We start from the raw sequence: 18,109 nt of genomic DNA, 5'->3' as shown, positions 1-18,109 counted from the left end.
GGGATTCGGCGATGGTAATGCCGTTGAATGTCAAGGGGAGGTGGTTAGACTCTCTCTTGTTGGAGATGGTCATTGCCTGGCGCGAATGTTACTTGCCACTTATGAGCCCAAGCCTGGATGTTGTCCAGGTCTTGCTGCATGTGGGCTAGTACTGCTTCATTATTTGAGGGGTTGCGAATGGAACTGAACACTGTGCAATCATCAGCGAACATCCCCATTTTTGATTTATGACGGAGGGAAGGTCATTGATGAAGCAGCTGAAGATGGTTGGGCCTAGGACACTGCCCTGAGGAACTCCTGCAGCAATGTCCTGAGGCTGAGATGATTGGCCTCCAACAACCACTACCATCTTCCTTTGTGCTAGGTATGACTCCAGCCACTGGAGAGTTTTCCCCCTGATTCCCATTGACTTCAATTTTACTAGGGCTCCTTGGTGTCACACTCGGTCAAATGCTGCCTTGATGTCAAGGGCAGTCACTCTCACCTCACCTCTGGAATTCAGCTTTTTGGTCCATGTTTGGACCAAGGCTGTAATGAGGTCTGGAGCTGAGTGGTCCTGGCGGAACCCAAACTGAGCATCGGTGAGCAGGTTATTGGTGAGTAAGTGCCGCTTGATCGCACTGTCGAAGACACCTTCCATCACTTTGCTGATGATTGAGAGTAGACTGATGGGGCAGTAATTGGCCGGATTGGATTTGTCCTGCTTTTTGAGGACAGGACATACCTGGGCAATTTTCCACATTGTCGGGTAGATGCCAGTGTTGTAGCTGTACTGGAACAGCTTGGCTGGAGGCGCAGCTAGTTCTGGACACAAGTCTTCAGCACTACAGCCGGGATGTTGTCAGGGCCCATAGCCTTTGCTGCATCACAGTTGTTTCTTGATATCACATGGAGTGAATGGAATTGGCTGAAGACTGGCTTCTGTGATGGTGGGGATATCGGGAGGAGGCTGAGATGGATCATCCACTCGGCACTTCTGGCTGAAGATGGTTGCAAACGCTTCAGCCTTGTCTTTTGCACTCACGTGCTGGACTCTGCCATCATTGAGGATGGGGATGCTTGCAGAGCCTTCTCCTCCCGTTAGTTGTTTAATTATCCACCACCATTCACGACTGGATGTGGCAGGACTCCAGAACTTTGATCTGATCCGTTGGTTGTGGAATCACTTAGCTCTGTCTATAGCATGTTGCTTCCGCTGTTTGGCATGCATGTAGTCCTGAGTTGTAGCTTCACCAGGTTGGCACCTCATTTTTAGGCACGCCTGGTGCTGTTCCTGGCATGCTCTTCTACACTCTCATTGAGACAGGGTTGATCCCCTGGCTTGTTGGTAACGGTAGAGTGAGGAATATGCCGGACCATGAGGTTACAGATTGTGCTGAAATACAATTCTGCTGCTGCTGATGGCCCACAGTGCCTCTTGGATGCCCAGTTTTGAGCTGCTAGATCGGTTCTGAATCTATCCCATTTAGCACGGTGGTAGTGCCACACAACACGTTGGATGGTGTCCTTAGTGTGAAGACGGGACTTCGTCTCCACGAGGACTGTGCAGTGGTCACTCCTACCAATACTGTCATGGACAGATGCATTTATGACAGGTAGATTGGTGAGGACGAGGTCAAGTAAGTTTTTCCCTCGTGTTGGTTCGCTCACCACCTGATGCAGGCCCAGTCGGGTAGCTATGTCCTTCAGGACTCGGCCAGCTCGGTCAGTGGTGGTGCTACCGAGCTATTCTTGGTGATGGACGTTGAAGTCCCCCACCCAGAGTACATTCTGTGCCCTTGCTACCCTCAGTGCTTCCTCCAAGTGGTGTTCAACATGGAGGAGGACAGATTCATCAGCTGAGGGAGGGCAGTAGGTGGTAATCAGCAGGTTTCCTTGCCCACGTTTGACCTGATGCCATGAGATTTCATGGGGTCCAGGGTCAATGTTGAGGGCTCCCAGGGCCACTCCCTCCTGACTGTATATCACTGTACCGCCGCCTTTGGTTGGTCTGTCCTACCGGTGGAACAGGACATACCCAGGGGTGGTGATGGAAGAGTCTGGGACGTTGGCTGAAAGGTATGATTCTGTGAGTATGGCTATGTCAGGCTGTTGCTTGACTAGTCTGTGGGACAGCTCTCCCAATTTTGGCACAAGTCCCCAGATGTTAGTGAGGAGGACTTTGCAGGGTCGACTGGGCTTGGTTTGCCTTTGTCGTGTCCGGTGCCTAGCGGTCTGATGCCGGGTGGTCCGTCCGGTTTTATTTTTATTATGACTTTTTTTAGCGAGATTTTACAACTGAGTGGCTTGCTGGGCCATTTCAGAGGGTGATTAAGAATCAACCACATTGCTGTGGGTCTGGAGTCACATATCGGCCAGACCGGGTAAGGACAGGAGGTTTCCTTCCCTAAAGGACATTAGTGAACCAGATGGGTTTTTACCACAATCCGGTAGTTTCATGGCCATCATTACTGATATTAGTATTTTAATTCAGATTTTATTTAATTAATTGAAATTTAATTAATTGAATTTAAATTCCCCAGCTGCCGTGGCAGGATTTGAACTCATGACTCCAGATTATTAGTCCAGTGCTCTGGATTACTAGTCCAGTAACATAACCACTATGCTACTGAGCGCGGGCCGTGCGTGAGAGCGCGGGCCGTGCGTGAGAGCCTAAGCCCGAGCCTATCCTGGTCCATCCGCCATGCTCTCCCAGCAGGGGGTCACGGGATAGCATCAGGAGTTTGAAACCATTGCTGATTTTTGCCACCAGCCCACAGCTGCGGAGGCCAATGGCAGGTCCCCATCGCTGCCCAGCTGACTCACCACTGACTGGAATCAATGATGAGATCTCCACTGGGGATCTGCGCATCAGACTGCGACCCAGAAAACAGACCTGTTCAGATCCTGACACAGTCCTACTGCATGCTTCCAGCACTTTCTGCTCCTTTCAGTTCAGATTTCCAACATTTGGGAGTTCTGACTTTTAATCGGATTCCACTCGCAACCCTGACTGGAAGAAAGGGGGTTGTCTGAAAACGATGATACGTTGCAGCTCTTTATTCTTAAAGCATGTTCCACACTAAGATTATGGAAGCTGCGTCACTTGTGCGCAGCGATCGACACTTCCAGTAAACACATTAACTAGGGATCAGCATAAAAATTAGAGCCAGCTAACAGCGCACTATCGCAAACTGGCCCGGCCCGACATCAACTCCTTCCGACCTCTCCAACGTGGAGTTCAGATTGTCCACCAGGATTTCATTCCCAGGTCAGGAAGGGGAAGGGGCCACTTCCTTGTAAACATGTGACGCGGGTTACCACGGGAGCCTGCCGCGAGCGAGATGGGGTGGGGCTTTATAACTCTGATACGCACGAAACCCTAAGCGATCCGTGTGCCCGTATTGCCGCGGAACCTCGTCACCCAGTCGCTCTTGACCCCAAGGGAGGGAAACCGCGGAGAGAGAAAAAAAAAATCTAATACTCAGGAGACCGCGAGGCTGCAATGCACGTTTGCCTCACTCCGCTGTGACGCCAGTCCTAGGCTTTCAGCTCTACAAAATTCGACACGGGAATACTAAAGAAGTTGAACGCAGCTCGGTATCGAGCGGACCATCTTGGTTACGCAGTGCGAAGATCCGCAGTTTGGGTTCCTCTCTCGCTGTGGAGTTAGGCCGGGCCTGGTTTGAATTCAGAATGAAACAGGTCGCAGTCACAAACACCATGCACCGCAGGAAGTCAGGCGCAGAATCCGTTTTTTTTTAAAAAAAGAAATCATTACACAATAATCCACTGAAAAAAAAAATCGAGTCATCGGGTCATGCTGTGCTAGTCAACCAAGGGTGGGGGAAGAAGACTGACGGGCAGGCCATTTTCAGGAGATGGTGGAGAACTCTTTCAGCAGGATCTCCTGGCTCAGTGTGTTCACAGCAAGATTCTTCCTCACGTTAAGACTGATGGAGCGGACCTGCGGGAGGACAGAGAATCAGCTCAGCAATGGTTTATACTCCAGTGGTGTCACTTTGAAAGAATGTGGCTAAAACCTCTCTTATTTTTTGCCAGAGTTTTCCCCTCCGTGGGCAGCACTCTCGCCTCTGAGTCGGATGGTCGTGGGTTCGAGTCCCACTCCAGAGACTTGAGCCCATAATCCAGGCGGACACTCCCAGTGCCAGTACTGAGGGAGTGCTGCACTGTCGGAGGTGCCGTCTTTCGGATGAGACGTTAAACCGAGGCCCCGTCTGCCCTCTCAGGTGGACGTAAAAGATCCCACGGTCACTATTTCGAAGAAGAGCAGGGGAGTTCTCCCTGGTGTCCCGGGCCAATATTTATCCCTCAACCAAGACCTAAAACAGATGATCTGGTCATTAACACACTGCTGTTTGTGGGATCTTGCTGTGTGCAAATTGGCTGCTGTGTTTCCCACATTAGTAATTAATTGACTGTAAAACACTTTGGGGCATCTGGAGGATGTGTAAGGCACGATATAAATGCAAGTTCTTTCTTCTTCATGCTGTCTTTGCTGATACCCTGGCTGAAGTCAATTGAATCAGCACTGACCGAGGATGGGAACCGAGCACTTTCAGGTCAGTGCCACTCAGTAACACGCAAGGGAGGACATTTACCAAACTGAGCTATGGGACTGGGGGGGGAGGGGTTACCGTAATATTATGTGGATCTCGGATCTCTCAGTCTATGAGGTGAAATGTTTAAAAAGGTGGCTGGCTCAGGGGGTGCAGGGGACATGCAAGATCTAGATTCCCACTTACAATTCTTACATAGAATTTTACAGCACAGAAACAGGCCATTTGGCCCAGCAGGTCTATGTTGGGGTTTATGCTCCACACAAGCCTCCCACCACCTCTCTTCATCTCACCCTATCAACATATCCTTCTATTCCTTGCTGCCCCTTAAATGCATCTATGTTATTCACCTCAACCATTCCATGTGATAGCAAATTCCTCATTCTCACCACTCTCTGGGTAAAGAAGTTTCTCCTGAATTCCTTATTGGATTTATTAATGACTATCTTATACTTATGGCCCGAGTTTGGTGGGGAGAGGGGGGAGCTGATCAATAAACGAGGTACTAACTCACCAATAGTTTCCCTAAATCAACCCTGGAGGATAAAACAATCTATAACTTCAATTGTCACCTCTCCCGGGAGCACCGATTGAGGGCGGGAGCGCCTGGGTGGGTTTAACCGCCATGGGTCCGGGCGGCTACGGTGAATGCTGCCGACTTACCAGCTCTTTGAAGAAGGCTGCCTCCTTCGGCTGCTCTGAATAGCGTTCGTACTGGTCCAACCCGTCCTGGAGCTTCAGCGTCAGCGTGTCGTAGTTAGAGCGGACCACTTCCAACACCTGAGGAGACGGATACGCTGGTTACTGAGATACCAAGGCTAAAACCACAGCACCGTCAGGAGCGAAGAGAGTAGCAGAGGTAACATGATCAATCGAGTAGTAATTGGTTCGATGGTGACAAGCCAAGGATTTAAAACCCTGAGGAATGTAGAGGGACGGGAGGAAAAACTGAGGGCATTGAGGAGTTTACAGCCTTGAGGTGCTGCGAAAGAATGAGTTAGAGAAGAAGACTGTGTGACGAGTCTTCATTTGAATGTAGTGAGGATGCCAGGAGGGGGAAGAGGATGCCAGGAGGGGGAAGAGGATGCCAGGAGGGGGAAGAGGATGCCAGGAGGGGGAAGAGGATGCCAGGAGGGGGAAGAGGATGCCAGGAGGGGGAAGAGGATGCCAGGAGGGGGAAGAGGATGCCAGGAGGGGGAAGAGGATGCCAGGAGGGGGAAGAGGATGCCAGGAGGGGGAAGAGGATGCCAGGAGGGGGAAGAGGATGCCAGGAGGGGGAAGAGGATGCCAGGAGGGGGAAGAGGATGCCAGGAGGGGGAAGAGGATGACAGGAGGGGGATTTGGAGCTTAGAAGGAACAAGAGAGGACAGTTCAGAGCAGTACTGATCGATAGCGATCTTCAATAAAATAAAATCTGCCGTTAACCATAATTTTTCAATCGGTTCAGGTACATAAACTGTATATTTGAAAGAGTGTGAATCATAAGGAATCACGTAGTCCCAAATATTCACAGAAACTACCGCTCTACAAACAACAATTTCAATTTCCATTGGGAGCAGCCTTTATGCTTTAAAACTAACAGTCCAGAAGTAGTCAGGGAACAGTCATTTTTGTAGAACTCCTCCCCCATGTGACATCACGGTCCTCCCCCAGTGACATCACGGTCCTCCCCCAGTGACATCACGGTCCTCCCCCAGTGACATCACGGTCCTCCCCCAGTGACATCACGGTGCTCAATCCCTTCTCGTTCCATCTAACTCCCTCAATAAAACAACTTCTTTTAAGTTTAAGCAATATTCTAAATTAAGAGGCTTTTTTTTACCAATTCTCCAATTTTTTTGATACTAAAACTATAACCCAAAAAATACCCAAAACTCAGGTTTTAAATCAGCAATAAAAACTGGCTGATTTTTAGTGCGAAGGCACTGTAAACATGCAAATCTTTCTTAAATCCCAGAATCATTAGCCCAGGAAAATGTGGGTGTATATAATGTGCCAACAGGTCAAGATTCCTGGTTAGTAAATGGAGTGGTGGGGGGCACAGAGAGAACTGGCTCCCACCTATTTACTCTCTGGGTCTGTTATACAGTGGACACAGGGAGGACAGTGACGTCACCGAGGGAGGACAGTGACGTCACCGAGGGAGGACAGTGACGTCACCGAGGGAGGACAGTGACGTCACCGAGGGAGGACAGTGACGTCACCGAGGGAGGACAGTGACGTCACCGAGGGAGGACAGTGACGTCACCGAGGGAGGACAGTGACGTCACCGAGGGAGGACAGTGACGTCACCGAGGGAGGACAGTGACGTCACAGGAGGAGGACAGTGATGTCAAATGGGGGAGGAGCTCTACACTGAAAGGGCGGTGGAAGCAGATTCAATAGTAACCTTCAAAAGAGAATTGGACAAATACTTGAAGGGAAAAAAATTACAGGACTATGGGGAAAGAGCAAGGGAATGGGACTAATTGGATAGCTCTTTCAAAGAGCCGGCACAGGCATGATGGGCCGAATGGCCTCCTCCTGTGCTGTACCTAAAAAAAAAATATGGTGAAGTGGGGCTGATCTTTGAAAGAGGAATAGGCTTGATGGGCTTTAATGGCTGATTACTGTCCCAAATGATGCTTATGGCCTAAGACAATTTCCCTTTAGCTGCCTGTAAAACCGTATCGACCACAACTGCGGCTGCACAGGATGCCTGTCAGTCCTTGATGCGAACATTTCTCTCCACACCACTAATTTAGACAGCTGCTTGATATGTGCCGGGGCGTGTGTGACCTGTTTGGTCAATAAAAAAAATCCAGTGCACACCAGCCTGTCCTCACTACATTTTCACAGATTTATAAAGATAATGAGCTGCTGAATCAGACTGCATATGGTGCTGTCTGGGAAAGAAGAGAGCATGCGGTAATTAAAATAGTCCCGAATTCCCCTAAGCGTAGCATTATTTGAGATGTTTGGAAATAAAATCAGGTCATTAGAAAACTGGCACATAATAAATAACAAAACATGGAGGTGTAACTGCAGGAATACATAAAATAAATCCAATTATTTAACAGAAGTGTAAAGAATTAAAGCTGCTGTTTTAGACCCGAAAGCATCAACATGGACCAAGAGATGTCTGTGATTTGGGACAAGAAGATTGGGATCCCATTGAAAGAAACGAATGCCAAAGCTTCCATCTCTTTCACATCCCAAAATCAGGTCCTGAAATGCACGTATATCGTGCTTTTAAAGGTGCAACACGCACAATATTACAATGGGAGGACTGTCTGCTTTTCTTCAATGGGATCTTTAACGTCCACCTGAGAGGGCAAACGGGGCCCCTTGGCTTAACGCCTCACCTGAAATGGCACCTCCGGCAATCGCTGCTGCACTGGGAGGTGTAGCCTAGGTCTTGTGCTCAAGTCCCTTTAGCAGGGCTTCAACCCACAGCCTTCTGACTCAGATGCAAGAGTGCTACAGGTTAGGTCGAGCTGGCACTTTGCAGTGTAGCTGATGGGGAGAGGACTGTGCGTCTGGAGCAAAAAGCGGGTAAATGGAGTCGGGGCACAGATCAGCCACAATCTAACTGAATGGCCGAACAGGCTCGAGGGGTTGAATGGCCTCCTCCTGTTCCTATGCTGCGAAGCACCATTACTGTAAAGCTGTACTCCTGGCAGGTGAATGTTACCGCTGCCCTGAGAAGGCACACACCCATCCAGAGTAGTTTCCTACATTACAACTGTGACTGCACTTCAAAAAGCACTCGATTGGCTGTAAAACGCTTTGGGGCGTCCTGAGATCATGAAAGGCGCTATAGAAATTCAAGATCTATCTTTCTTTTCTTTACATCGGCTGAGAAAGCCTGGTCCTGTACCTTCGATGCTCTCTCCGCACCACTATATGCCTTTCCAGTATTAGCCAATAACACAGAGACATTACAATCACAGGCAAAACTTAGTAAGTGAGTGGCTGCTCTCCTAATGGCTCCATGTGTGATTGCACCATCTCTCGTGATGCTCAACCAAAGAGACCAGCAAGGACTCAGGTTAACCTGAGTTACGCCCTAGTTTCAGTTGGGGCAGTTGTGGGCGCCTCAGTTCCCCAGTGCTGGGTGAGACAGGGTGGGAAAATCAAGCAGCTCCTGCAACCGATTGCCATCCATTCCACATGTGGGTGTGGACAGGACCAATACAATGACTGGACTCATACATGGAGAATGACCAGTCACGTATGGTGTACAGTGATCATGGTACCGTATCCTGGCAACCGTCAGTCAGCCCCTTCAGGAGGGGAGGGCAGGAGAAGACTGAGGTGGAGAGAAATCTAGAGCAGATATTAAGAAGTAATACAACCAGAGTAGGAGTGAAGATTAGAGAAGCTCAGACTGTGTAGTCTAGGAAAAAAGTGGATCTCTTTTTGACTTTACTGTATGTATATTAAACATTACATGGTTATGCATATGATGAAGGCAGAATATTACTTCAAAGTAAGCCAGGAAAGTGGGACTAGATGGAAATGAAAAGCAGCGGAAACTAAATTTAGAACATGCATCAGCAAAACTTCTTTACCCAAAGAAAGCATGGAATCATTTCTCAATGATAGCAACAGAAACAAAAACATTGGGATTATTCAAAATGCAATTAGATGCTGTGACCATGTGCCAGCTTGGCTCAGTTGGTAGCACTGTCACCTCGAAGTCGGAAAGGTTGTGGCGTCAAGTCCCACCCCTGGACTTGAGCACACAATCTAGGTTTAATACTCCAGTGCTGTGGGAGTGCTGCACTGTCAGAGGTGCTAAATCTTTGGATGAGATGTCCAACTGAAGATCCATCTGCTTGTTCAGGTGGATGTTAAATATCTCATGGCACTACTGGAAGGAGGACAGGGAGTTCTGGTGCCCTGGACAACATTCCTACCCACTTCCAACAGTAGATTAACTGGGCATTCATCTCATGTTTTTATTACAAGGTAATAATTGAAGCCTCTACAACAGAACTGTTGGGGGATTAAGAGTCTGAGTGTGAACTAACTTACACAAACAAGGTAAGCGTAAGTCAAACTGATGACAAAATGTAGAGCAGAAATCAAAGTTGAGACAGTTAAAGGCAGCATTCACTGCTAATGAGGTTGTACCAGGGAAAGCTCCATTTAGTGTCCCGGTGGGTTCTGTCAAAACCGCCCGCTTTCCATATAACACTTGGCAGGCTGAGCATAGCTCAGTCGCTGCCTTAATAAGCCTTGCGCACTGTCAACGCTCAGGCTCCTAATGCCCCAGATGCTGCTTGACCACGTTATCCATCTCTGGCCATATGAGGCACGAGTCGGCCTCAGGCCTCGATGCCCAACAATACAGAGCGCGAGCTCAGCCTTGCAGTACTTCGGTGCTTTTCATCACATTATCCGCACTGAATTGGTACAATGGGTTAGAACAGAACATCCAAGCTTATCGCATCTGTGGGGCCTCGAATCTCAGGTAATAGGTTTAACCCCACAATCCCATATAACTCAAGTTGTTGATACCAGCAGATCGTGGTGTTCTGGTTTGGAACCTATCCAGCAATGAGGCAACAGAACTTAGAACAACTCTTTCCAGGCCCACAAAATTCAAACAGGACAAACCAGTGAATAAGAATTTACAACTGAGTGGCCCGGGCTACATGGGGGAGTTGGGGGGGGGGGGCGTTAAACCAGGAGTCGAGGACCACGTGTAGTTGAAAACATCTCTGGGTTAGAACATGTCTGGGACCAAGGACTTGAGTCGAACACAAAGGGAAAGCATCACATTCTCCTTTCTGGGCAGTTGCAGTCCAGAGTCCATTTGCTGTGAATCCATAACACAAAACCGGCCTCAAATTCAACGCTAAATGATCTCATTTTGGTCACAGCGATACAGTAATTGAGAGCCAAATTGCAGAGGATTAGAATGCTACATCAGTGGGGAGGAAATACTCTTCCGTTGCTTAGATCAGACATGTTTCTCATAGCAACATGACAGAAGCCTTGACTGGCTGCATAACTCAACTTAAGGGAACAGGAGCTTAGTGGTTCTGGTAGTGGACCAGCAACCAGATGAGTTCAAATGCTGATTCTCAGACCTGCACTTCCACTGAACAAAGCTCCCGACTGGGAGAGCAAGATCGCTAAATAAACCCTTATGTGCTCAAGTCCTCAATTTCCTGACAGAGGCGAGAGTGTTACCGCCTGAGCCAAACTGACACTGGCAAAGACTAAGAGAAAGCACTAGGTAAGTCGGAAAATAGTGACTAGGTTTATTTAAATTCATTCACGGAATGTGGGTGTCACTGGCAAGGCTGGCATTGCCCATCCCTAATTTGATACAACTGAGGGGTTTGCAAGGCCACTTCAGAGGGCAGTTAAGAGTCAGCCATGTTGGTGTGGGGACTGGAATCACATATAGGCCCAGTCCGGGTAAGGACGGCAGGTTTCCTTTCCTAAAGGACATTAACGACAATCTGACAGTTTCATGGTCACGCTTGGGTTTAAAGCCTGTAGGTCGTGGGAGGAGGGAATGGCTAAGGTAGGTAAGAGAATTGCATAGAATGAGAGAGACTGGCAGTCTTCCACGGAGGCTTGATTTTAACATAGTGGGGCTGTAGGGAGGAAGGATATCTTATTTGGAACTGAGGAGCGATGAGAAGGGAAAGTTCAAAGAAGCAGTGATATGAATGTTCATGGCTGTGCTGTTTCCTGATTAATGCCAGCACTAGCCCTCTTCGAGCTGTCTGAACATGAGCCAGGGCCAAATCCCTGTAATGTGTTCCTAATGGATGGTTCCTAGGCAGTGACATTACCACCTCTTCACGTTATTAGCAGCACTGGAGTGAAACAGAATAAGGTGCAGTGTAACAGCCCCATGTCGTTCTCCAGGAAACTCCAGCACACAGTTTAGTCACCATGACCGTGTCACATCCTGTTACACAAGTTTTGTGCTTTTTGTTTACAAATTTGACATTTCCCAATATTGTCCCCTCCCAATGGCTCTGCTGAGACAGAATCTCCACCTGGTAAGAAGACTGGAAAGCTTGGAATGGGAGAAGTCCATTCAGCCCATTAAGGCTGACCCTTCCACAGACATCATTACATTGATCATGGACTCTCCCTCCTCCAAAATATCTCCATACTCTCTTCCAGCTCACCCCCCCCCACCCTCCTGTCAGATCTACTGCTCGCTCTATAAACCTCAATTCCCTTTCTTAACTTGTACTGAACTAGTTCCGTTATAAAGGAATCAGTTGAGCCAGGATTACTTCTTTTTCTGCTACATCACAACAGTTACTACACTTTAAAACTACTTGATTGTCTGTAAAGCGCTTTGGGACATGAAAGGCGCTACATAAATGCAAATTCTTTCCTTCTTTTTCTTTTAGTCTGTTGTCTTTACAAAATTACAAGCTGGTCTCCTGTAACGTTGCTCATGGCCAAAAAAAAATGGTTACTCTTTCTTCCCATAACTGTGTCTCTGCTCGTCTCCCTTTGGGATTAGTTTAACTGGTTCCCTGATGGTCCAGTGGGTAATTGCGTTGCCTGGTGTGATACCAAGCCCTACAGACCAGGAAGTTCCCAGATTTGATCCCTGGTCTTTGCTGAGTTAGTCAATCTCAGCCAGGATGGCAGTCCCCTAACACTGGTACTCGAGCAAGTCTTCTCCTCTTTAGAACTAATGACTCGAGTTTGGAGTACAGGTTCATGGGTGATAGTAGCATTTCACAACAGGAGTGAGGGTCCAGGCTGACTGTAGCCCTCTCCACCCAACAATACTCAGGCCAATTGCAATGCTTCCCACAGCCACTGCAGCTGAGAGGGAACCTGTCACGCTCGTGGTCTAGATGGCTCAGTACCACACCAGGCAGTCAACTTACCCACTGACACTCTTTCCCTCTCCAGTTATGACCATATCTGAACACAGAAATTAATTTTTTAAAAATTTGTTCTTGGCATGTGTGCGACACAGGCAAGGCCACATTTATTGCCCACTCCTAGTTGCCCTGAGGTGGTGGTGGTGGTGGGCCATCTTCTGGAACCACTAGAATGCTTGTATGGATGGCGCTCTCATAATGGGAGGGATTTTGACCAAAATTAATAAAGACACGGTGATATATGTCCAACATAGGTAGGTGTGTGACTTGGAAGGGAACTTGCAGGTGGTGGTATTCCCAGAACATTGCTTCCCCTGTCCTATTCAGTGGTAGAGGTCGCAGGAGAGGGAGGTGCTGACTAAGAAGCCTTGGTGAGTTGCTGCAATGCATCCTGTAGATCGTACACACTGCAGCCACTGTGCACCGGTGGTGGAGGGAATGAATATTGAGCCTGGTGACATTTAACCCGACTGCCCTGTACTGGATGGTTACGGCTGCACCCATCCAGTCAAGTGGTGAGCATTCCATCACACTCCTGACTTATGCCTTGTAGATGGTGAGGGGTCAGGAGGTCATCCACTCATCACAGAGCGTTCAGCCTCGGCCCTGCTCTTTTAACCGTGATGTTGATATGCCCGGTCCAGTTAAGGTCCTGGTCAATGATGACCTCGGAGGAGTGCGGCAGCGGTGGTGCCGTTGAAGGTCAAGGGGAGATGGCTGGGTTTCTGGCTTATCGAGATGGCCGCTGTGATTCTAGTTCACCCAGACATTTCTCTGCACACACTGTGCTCGTTATGAAGGCTCTTTTCCGAAAACTTGCTTTGTGACGCTGGCAACTAACCCAAAACTGCAGGTCTGCTGTTACTTACTTGTGCAGAATATTACTGTTTGTTTCAGGTGGCTGAAGGCAGTTAATCTTCTAAATATCACTTAGTGTCAGAGAGAGCAATGACTCCAGTTCATTGCCAAGTTGTATCAGTCTAACCTATTTCCCTGTGTCACCTACTCTTGAAGACAAATATAGTACCAAGGTGCCCTGATGGCTGAGGTAGTTATGGCAGTGAGTAGCTGACAGACCAGGAAGGTCCCAAGTCTGTTGATTGAACTCTGCTGATGTATCTGATCATGGCCAAAGCAGTGTGGGAGGTGGGAGGGGTGGAGAGGGGGAGCTACAAGTAGGTTGAGTAAGAAAGAAAAAACTTGCATTTATATAGCTCCTTTCACAACCTCAGGACATCCCAAAGAACTTTACAGCCAATGAAGTATGTTTTGAAGTGTAGGCACTGTAGTAATGTAGGAAACATGGCCGGCAATTTGTGCACAGCAAGGTCCCACAAATAGCAATGTGATAATGACCAGATCATCTGCTTATTTATGTTGGTTGAGGGATAAATATTGGCCCAGGGTACCGGGGAGAACTTCACTGTTCCCAATGCCATGGGATCTTTTACGCCCATCTGAGAGGGCAGACAGGGCCTCGGTTTAACATCTCATCCGAAAGACAACACACCCTCAGTACTGGCACTGGGAGCGTCAGCCTAGACTTTGTGCACAGGTCTCTGGAGTGGGACTTGAACCCACGACCCTCTGACTCAAGAGGCAAGAGTGCGACCCACTGCGCCAGGGCCAACACCAAATGCTACACCAAGAAGAAGCATGTGGCACTTTGAAGTCGTGACCTTTGCCTTGGGTTCCGCTCTCCCAGAGTCCGAGTGCTAATGTAAAAGTGTTGTAAGAGCAGCAGCCACTGTACATTAGCCGCAGGATGTAGAATCCTAATTGTATCTGTTATAATCCTGCTTATTTAGTTGCTTTTAAATACTTACGGGCGAGGGTCATTAACGTTAGTGACTGGAATCAACTCTCATGTCAAAGATACCTCGGAGATTGCATGGCAGAATATCAGTGATTCCTTTCATCTGGGTTATGGATTGGAGTCAAGCAAAATCCAAGTCTCACATGGCGAGTGATTAGGGGAAGGATTGAAGGATTAACAGCAAAGTCCCCTTTTAACTCTGGCCTCTGCATTTCAATCTAAACAGGAATAGGGTATATCTGGGGAGAGTTTTCTTACACCTCTCTCACGCTCTGTCTTAGCACAGAAGAAAAATCTTGTTATCAAATACCTTTCACATCGCGAGAATCCAACCTCCCTCTCCACTGCAGTCCGTCTCATCTTTACCCTACTGACGTATAACACCCTGGCCAGTGCTCCTCCTAAGCCCCAAATATACTGCCCTACACACTCTTCCTCCTCCCTGCACCCTCAGTAAGTTCAAATCACCACTCATATCATCTCCTACTCTTAACATTCTTTACCAGGACCTCCAAACTATGGAACTCTACTCTTGCCCTCAATCTTCCCTCCTCCCTACAATATTTAGGCTTTTAAAACCCAAACTTTGCATCACTTGATCACTATTTCCTACTTTGCCTGGTCTTTTTTTCTGCCACTATGGTGACATGTGTACATGCACGTATGTGTACGTGCGTGTATGTGTACGTGCGTGCATCTGTACGTGTGTGCGTGTGCGCATACATGCATAGGGGAAGCAGTGCGATAAACACAATCTCATGTCTCCCAGGTAGGCTACAACTGGGTGCAGCAGGAGACACAGACATGAACCAGTGCAGACATTTATGGTTATCAAGAGATTAGAGACACGGACGGTGAATTAATCCAACTTTGGCCCAAAAACAATCTTTTTTTTTTAAAAACAGTAAACATTCGCCCATGCTCCTGTCAGTAACGAAGCTCATCACAGCTACAGGGACATGAGAAGCTGGCAAATGGCGAAAAACTAGTCTCACCTCTTTACCCACACAAATAGGAACTGTTCTGACCTGCTAAGTCGGAAAATGCACTTTGCTGCTCCCTCATGTTATTCAAATGGAAACTGGATTGATGCACAATGTGGGGGCAAATCACTGTTTTCTTTTCTTTTGTATCTAGTTGTTTATTGAGGAACTCAACGCGTATTAATTGCAGGAGCATGAGAGACGGAAGTGGAACCCTACTGAGTGACATCTCATTCAATCAGAGTACTCATCATCTGACTGAGCTAGTATTACAGGTCTGTGAAAATGGTCTGTAAACTTTCAAATGAAATTCCTGGTCTTTGTTCTCCTGGTGTCTCAGATGGACCACCCACCAGTGATTCAGAGCCAGAGAGACCTGGTCTATGTCGAGTTCAGCTGTGGAGATGGTCCACTGCCATTTTTGGCCTCAACGTCCCTGAATTAGGGAAGGGGGCAAAAAAAAAAGACAGCCAGGGTTCCCACTCCTGATCGCTGCCCAGTGATCCCAACAGAAGAAGCAGGTGAGGACCAGATCAAGGTCATATTGCACCTCCACCCTCCCCCCGGGCATATTTGAAGAACCAGCCAAGGCTCCCTGTTTAGGCTCACACGTGATGAATCTCCACATGGGTCTTGCTCAGGAGGGTGGCTGGTGTCCATAGACCCTCAGGGAACTCTACGTTCCTCCAACTCTGGCCTCTTACGCATCCCCCACTCCCTTCGCCCCACCAGTGGCGGCCGTGCATGCTGTCGTCTAGGCCCTAAACTGTGGAATTCCCTCCCTAAATCTTTCCGCCTCTCCAATGCTCTCTCCTCCTATCTCTTTAACAAAACTTTAAGTCGACCCTCCTAAGTCTCCTTCTATGGCTCGGTGTCAATTTTTGTTTGATTACGCTCCTGTGAAGCGCCTTGGGAATGTTTTCCTACGTTAGAGGCGCTATATAAATTCAAGTTGTTGCTGTTGTTGATAAAGCTGAAGCCCAGCAAAAGCCAGAACTTACAGGAGGGGAGAGAACCAGAAACAAGGAACACAGGAAACCTGAACCACAGCAACTACTTCATACAGATTAGAACTTGCTGAATGAGATGCCAGGAGCTCCGATTACATTATTCAGCCAGTGCCCCATGCCAGCTGTTCTCTAATAACTTAAAGACCAAAGCACATCGTTGTAGCAAGACAGCAATGCTCAGAAAGGGCAGCGTGAGGTCAAATGCACCTGGACTGGCGACCGAACGACTTAGAACATAAGAAATAGGAGCAGGAGTAGGCCATACGACCCATCGAGTCTGCTCCGCCATTCAATAAGATCATGGTTGAACTTTGACCTCAACTGCACTTTCCCGCCCGATCCCCATATCCCTTGATTCCCCGAGAGTCCAAAAATCTATCCATCTCAGCCTTGAATACACTCAACGACTGAGCATCCACAGCCCTCTGGGGTAGAGAATTCCAAAGATTCACAACCCTCTGAGTGAAGAAATTCCTCCTCATCTCAGTCTTAAATGGCCGACCCCTTATCCTGCGACTATGCCCCCTAGTTCTAGACTCTTCAGCCAGCCAGGGGAAACAATCTCTCAGCATCTACCCTGTCAAGCCCCCTCAGAATCTTATATGTTTCAATGAGATCACCTCTCATTCTTCTAAATTCCAGACAGTATAGGCCCATTCTACTCAATCTCTCCTCATAGGACAACCCTCTCATCCCAGGAACCTTTGTTGCACCGCCTCTAAGGCAAGTATATCCTTCCTTAGATAAGGAGACCAAAACTGTACACAGTACTCCAGGTGAGGTCTCACCAAAGCCCTGTACAATTGTAGTAAGACTTCCTTCCTCTTGTACTCCAACCCCCTTGAAATAAAGGCCAACATGCCATTTGCTTTTCTAATTGTCTGCTGTACCTGCATACTAACTTTTTGTGTTTCTTGTACGAGGACACCCAAGTCTCTCTGAACACCAACATTTATTAGTTTCTCACCATTTAAAAAAAATTCTGTTTTTCTACTCTTCCGACTGAATAACCTCACATTTCCCCACAATTATACTGCATCTGCCAACTTCTTGCCCACTCACTTAATCTGTTTATATCCCTTTGCAGACTCTTTGTGTCCTCCTCACAGCTTACTTTCCCACCTAGCTTTGTATCGTCAGCAAACTTGGATACATTTCACTCGGTCCCTTCATCTAAGTCTTAATATAGATTGTAAATAGCTGAGGCCCAATCACTGCTCCTTGCGGCACCCCACTAGTTACAGCCTGCCAACCTGAGAATCTCCTGTTTATCCCTACTCTCTATTTTCTGTCTGTTAACCAATCCTCTATCCATGCTAATATGTTACCCCAACCCCATGAGCCCTTATAAGACCATAAGAGATAGGAGCAGGAATAGGCCATTCGGCCCCTCGAGCCTACTCTGCCTTTTAAAGCGATCATGGCGATCTGATTTTTACCTCAACTCCACTTTCCCGCCTTTTCCCCATAGCCTTTGACTCCCTTGCTGGTCAAAAATTTGTCTAACTCAGCCTTGAATGTATTCAATGACTCGGCCTCCACAGCTTTTCGGGGTAAAGAATTCCAAAGATTCACGACCCTCTGGGAGAAGAAATTCCTCCTCATTTACGTCTTAAACGGGCGACACCTTATTCTGAGACTATGCCACCTAGTTTTAGATTCCCCCATGAGGGGTAACATAATACATACGAACGAATTATGAGCAGGAGTAGGCCATTCGGCCCCTCGAGCCTGCTCTGCCATTTGATAAGATCATGGCTGATCTGATTGTGACCTCAACCCTACATCCTCTCAGCATCTACCCTATCGAGTCCCCTCAGAATCTTATATGTTTCAATATATCTCCTCTCATTCTTCTAAACTCCAATAAGTATGGACC

General features: G+C 47.8%; 1 protein-coding gene across 2 annotated transcripts in view; it reads right to left on the bottom strand.

Annotated features, from left to right (window-relative positions):
- Nucleotides 1-3,024: 3,024 nt before the first annotated feature.
- armh3 (armadillo like helical domain containing 3) overlaps nt 3,025-18,109 on the bottom strand; it is a 172,504-nt gene continuing 157,419 nt past the window's right edge. For both annotated transcript variants that reach the window (XM_068001998.1, XM_068001999.1), the window contains 2 exons: nt 5,223-5,339; nt 3,025-3,946 (listed from right to left, as the gene is read on the bottom strand). In XM_068001998.1, the coding sequence (XP_067858099.1) occupies nt 3,854-3,946; nt 5,223-5,339 (210 nt within the window). In that variant the 3' untranslated portion in view covers nt 3,025-3,853. The remainder of the gene's footprint in view (nt 3,947-5,222; nt 5,340-18,109) is intronic.

Source organism: Heptranchias perlo, chromosome 21 (genome assembly GCF_035084215.1).
Source record: "Heptranchias perlo isolate sHepPer1 chromosome 21, sHepPer1.hap1, whole genome shotgun sequence".
Taxonomy (NCBI): Eukaryota; Metazoa; Chordata; class Chondrichthyes; order Hexanchiformes; family Hexanchidae; genus Heptranchias; species Heptranchias perlo.
The sequence above is the reverse complement of the archived record's forward strand: the minus strand, read 5'-3'. Positions and strand labels throughout refer to the sequence as shown.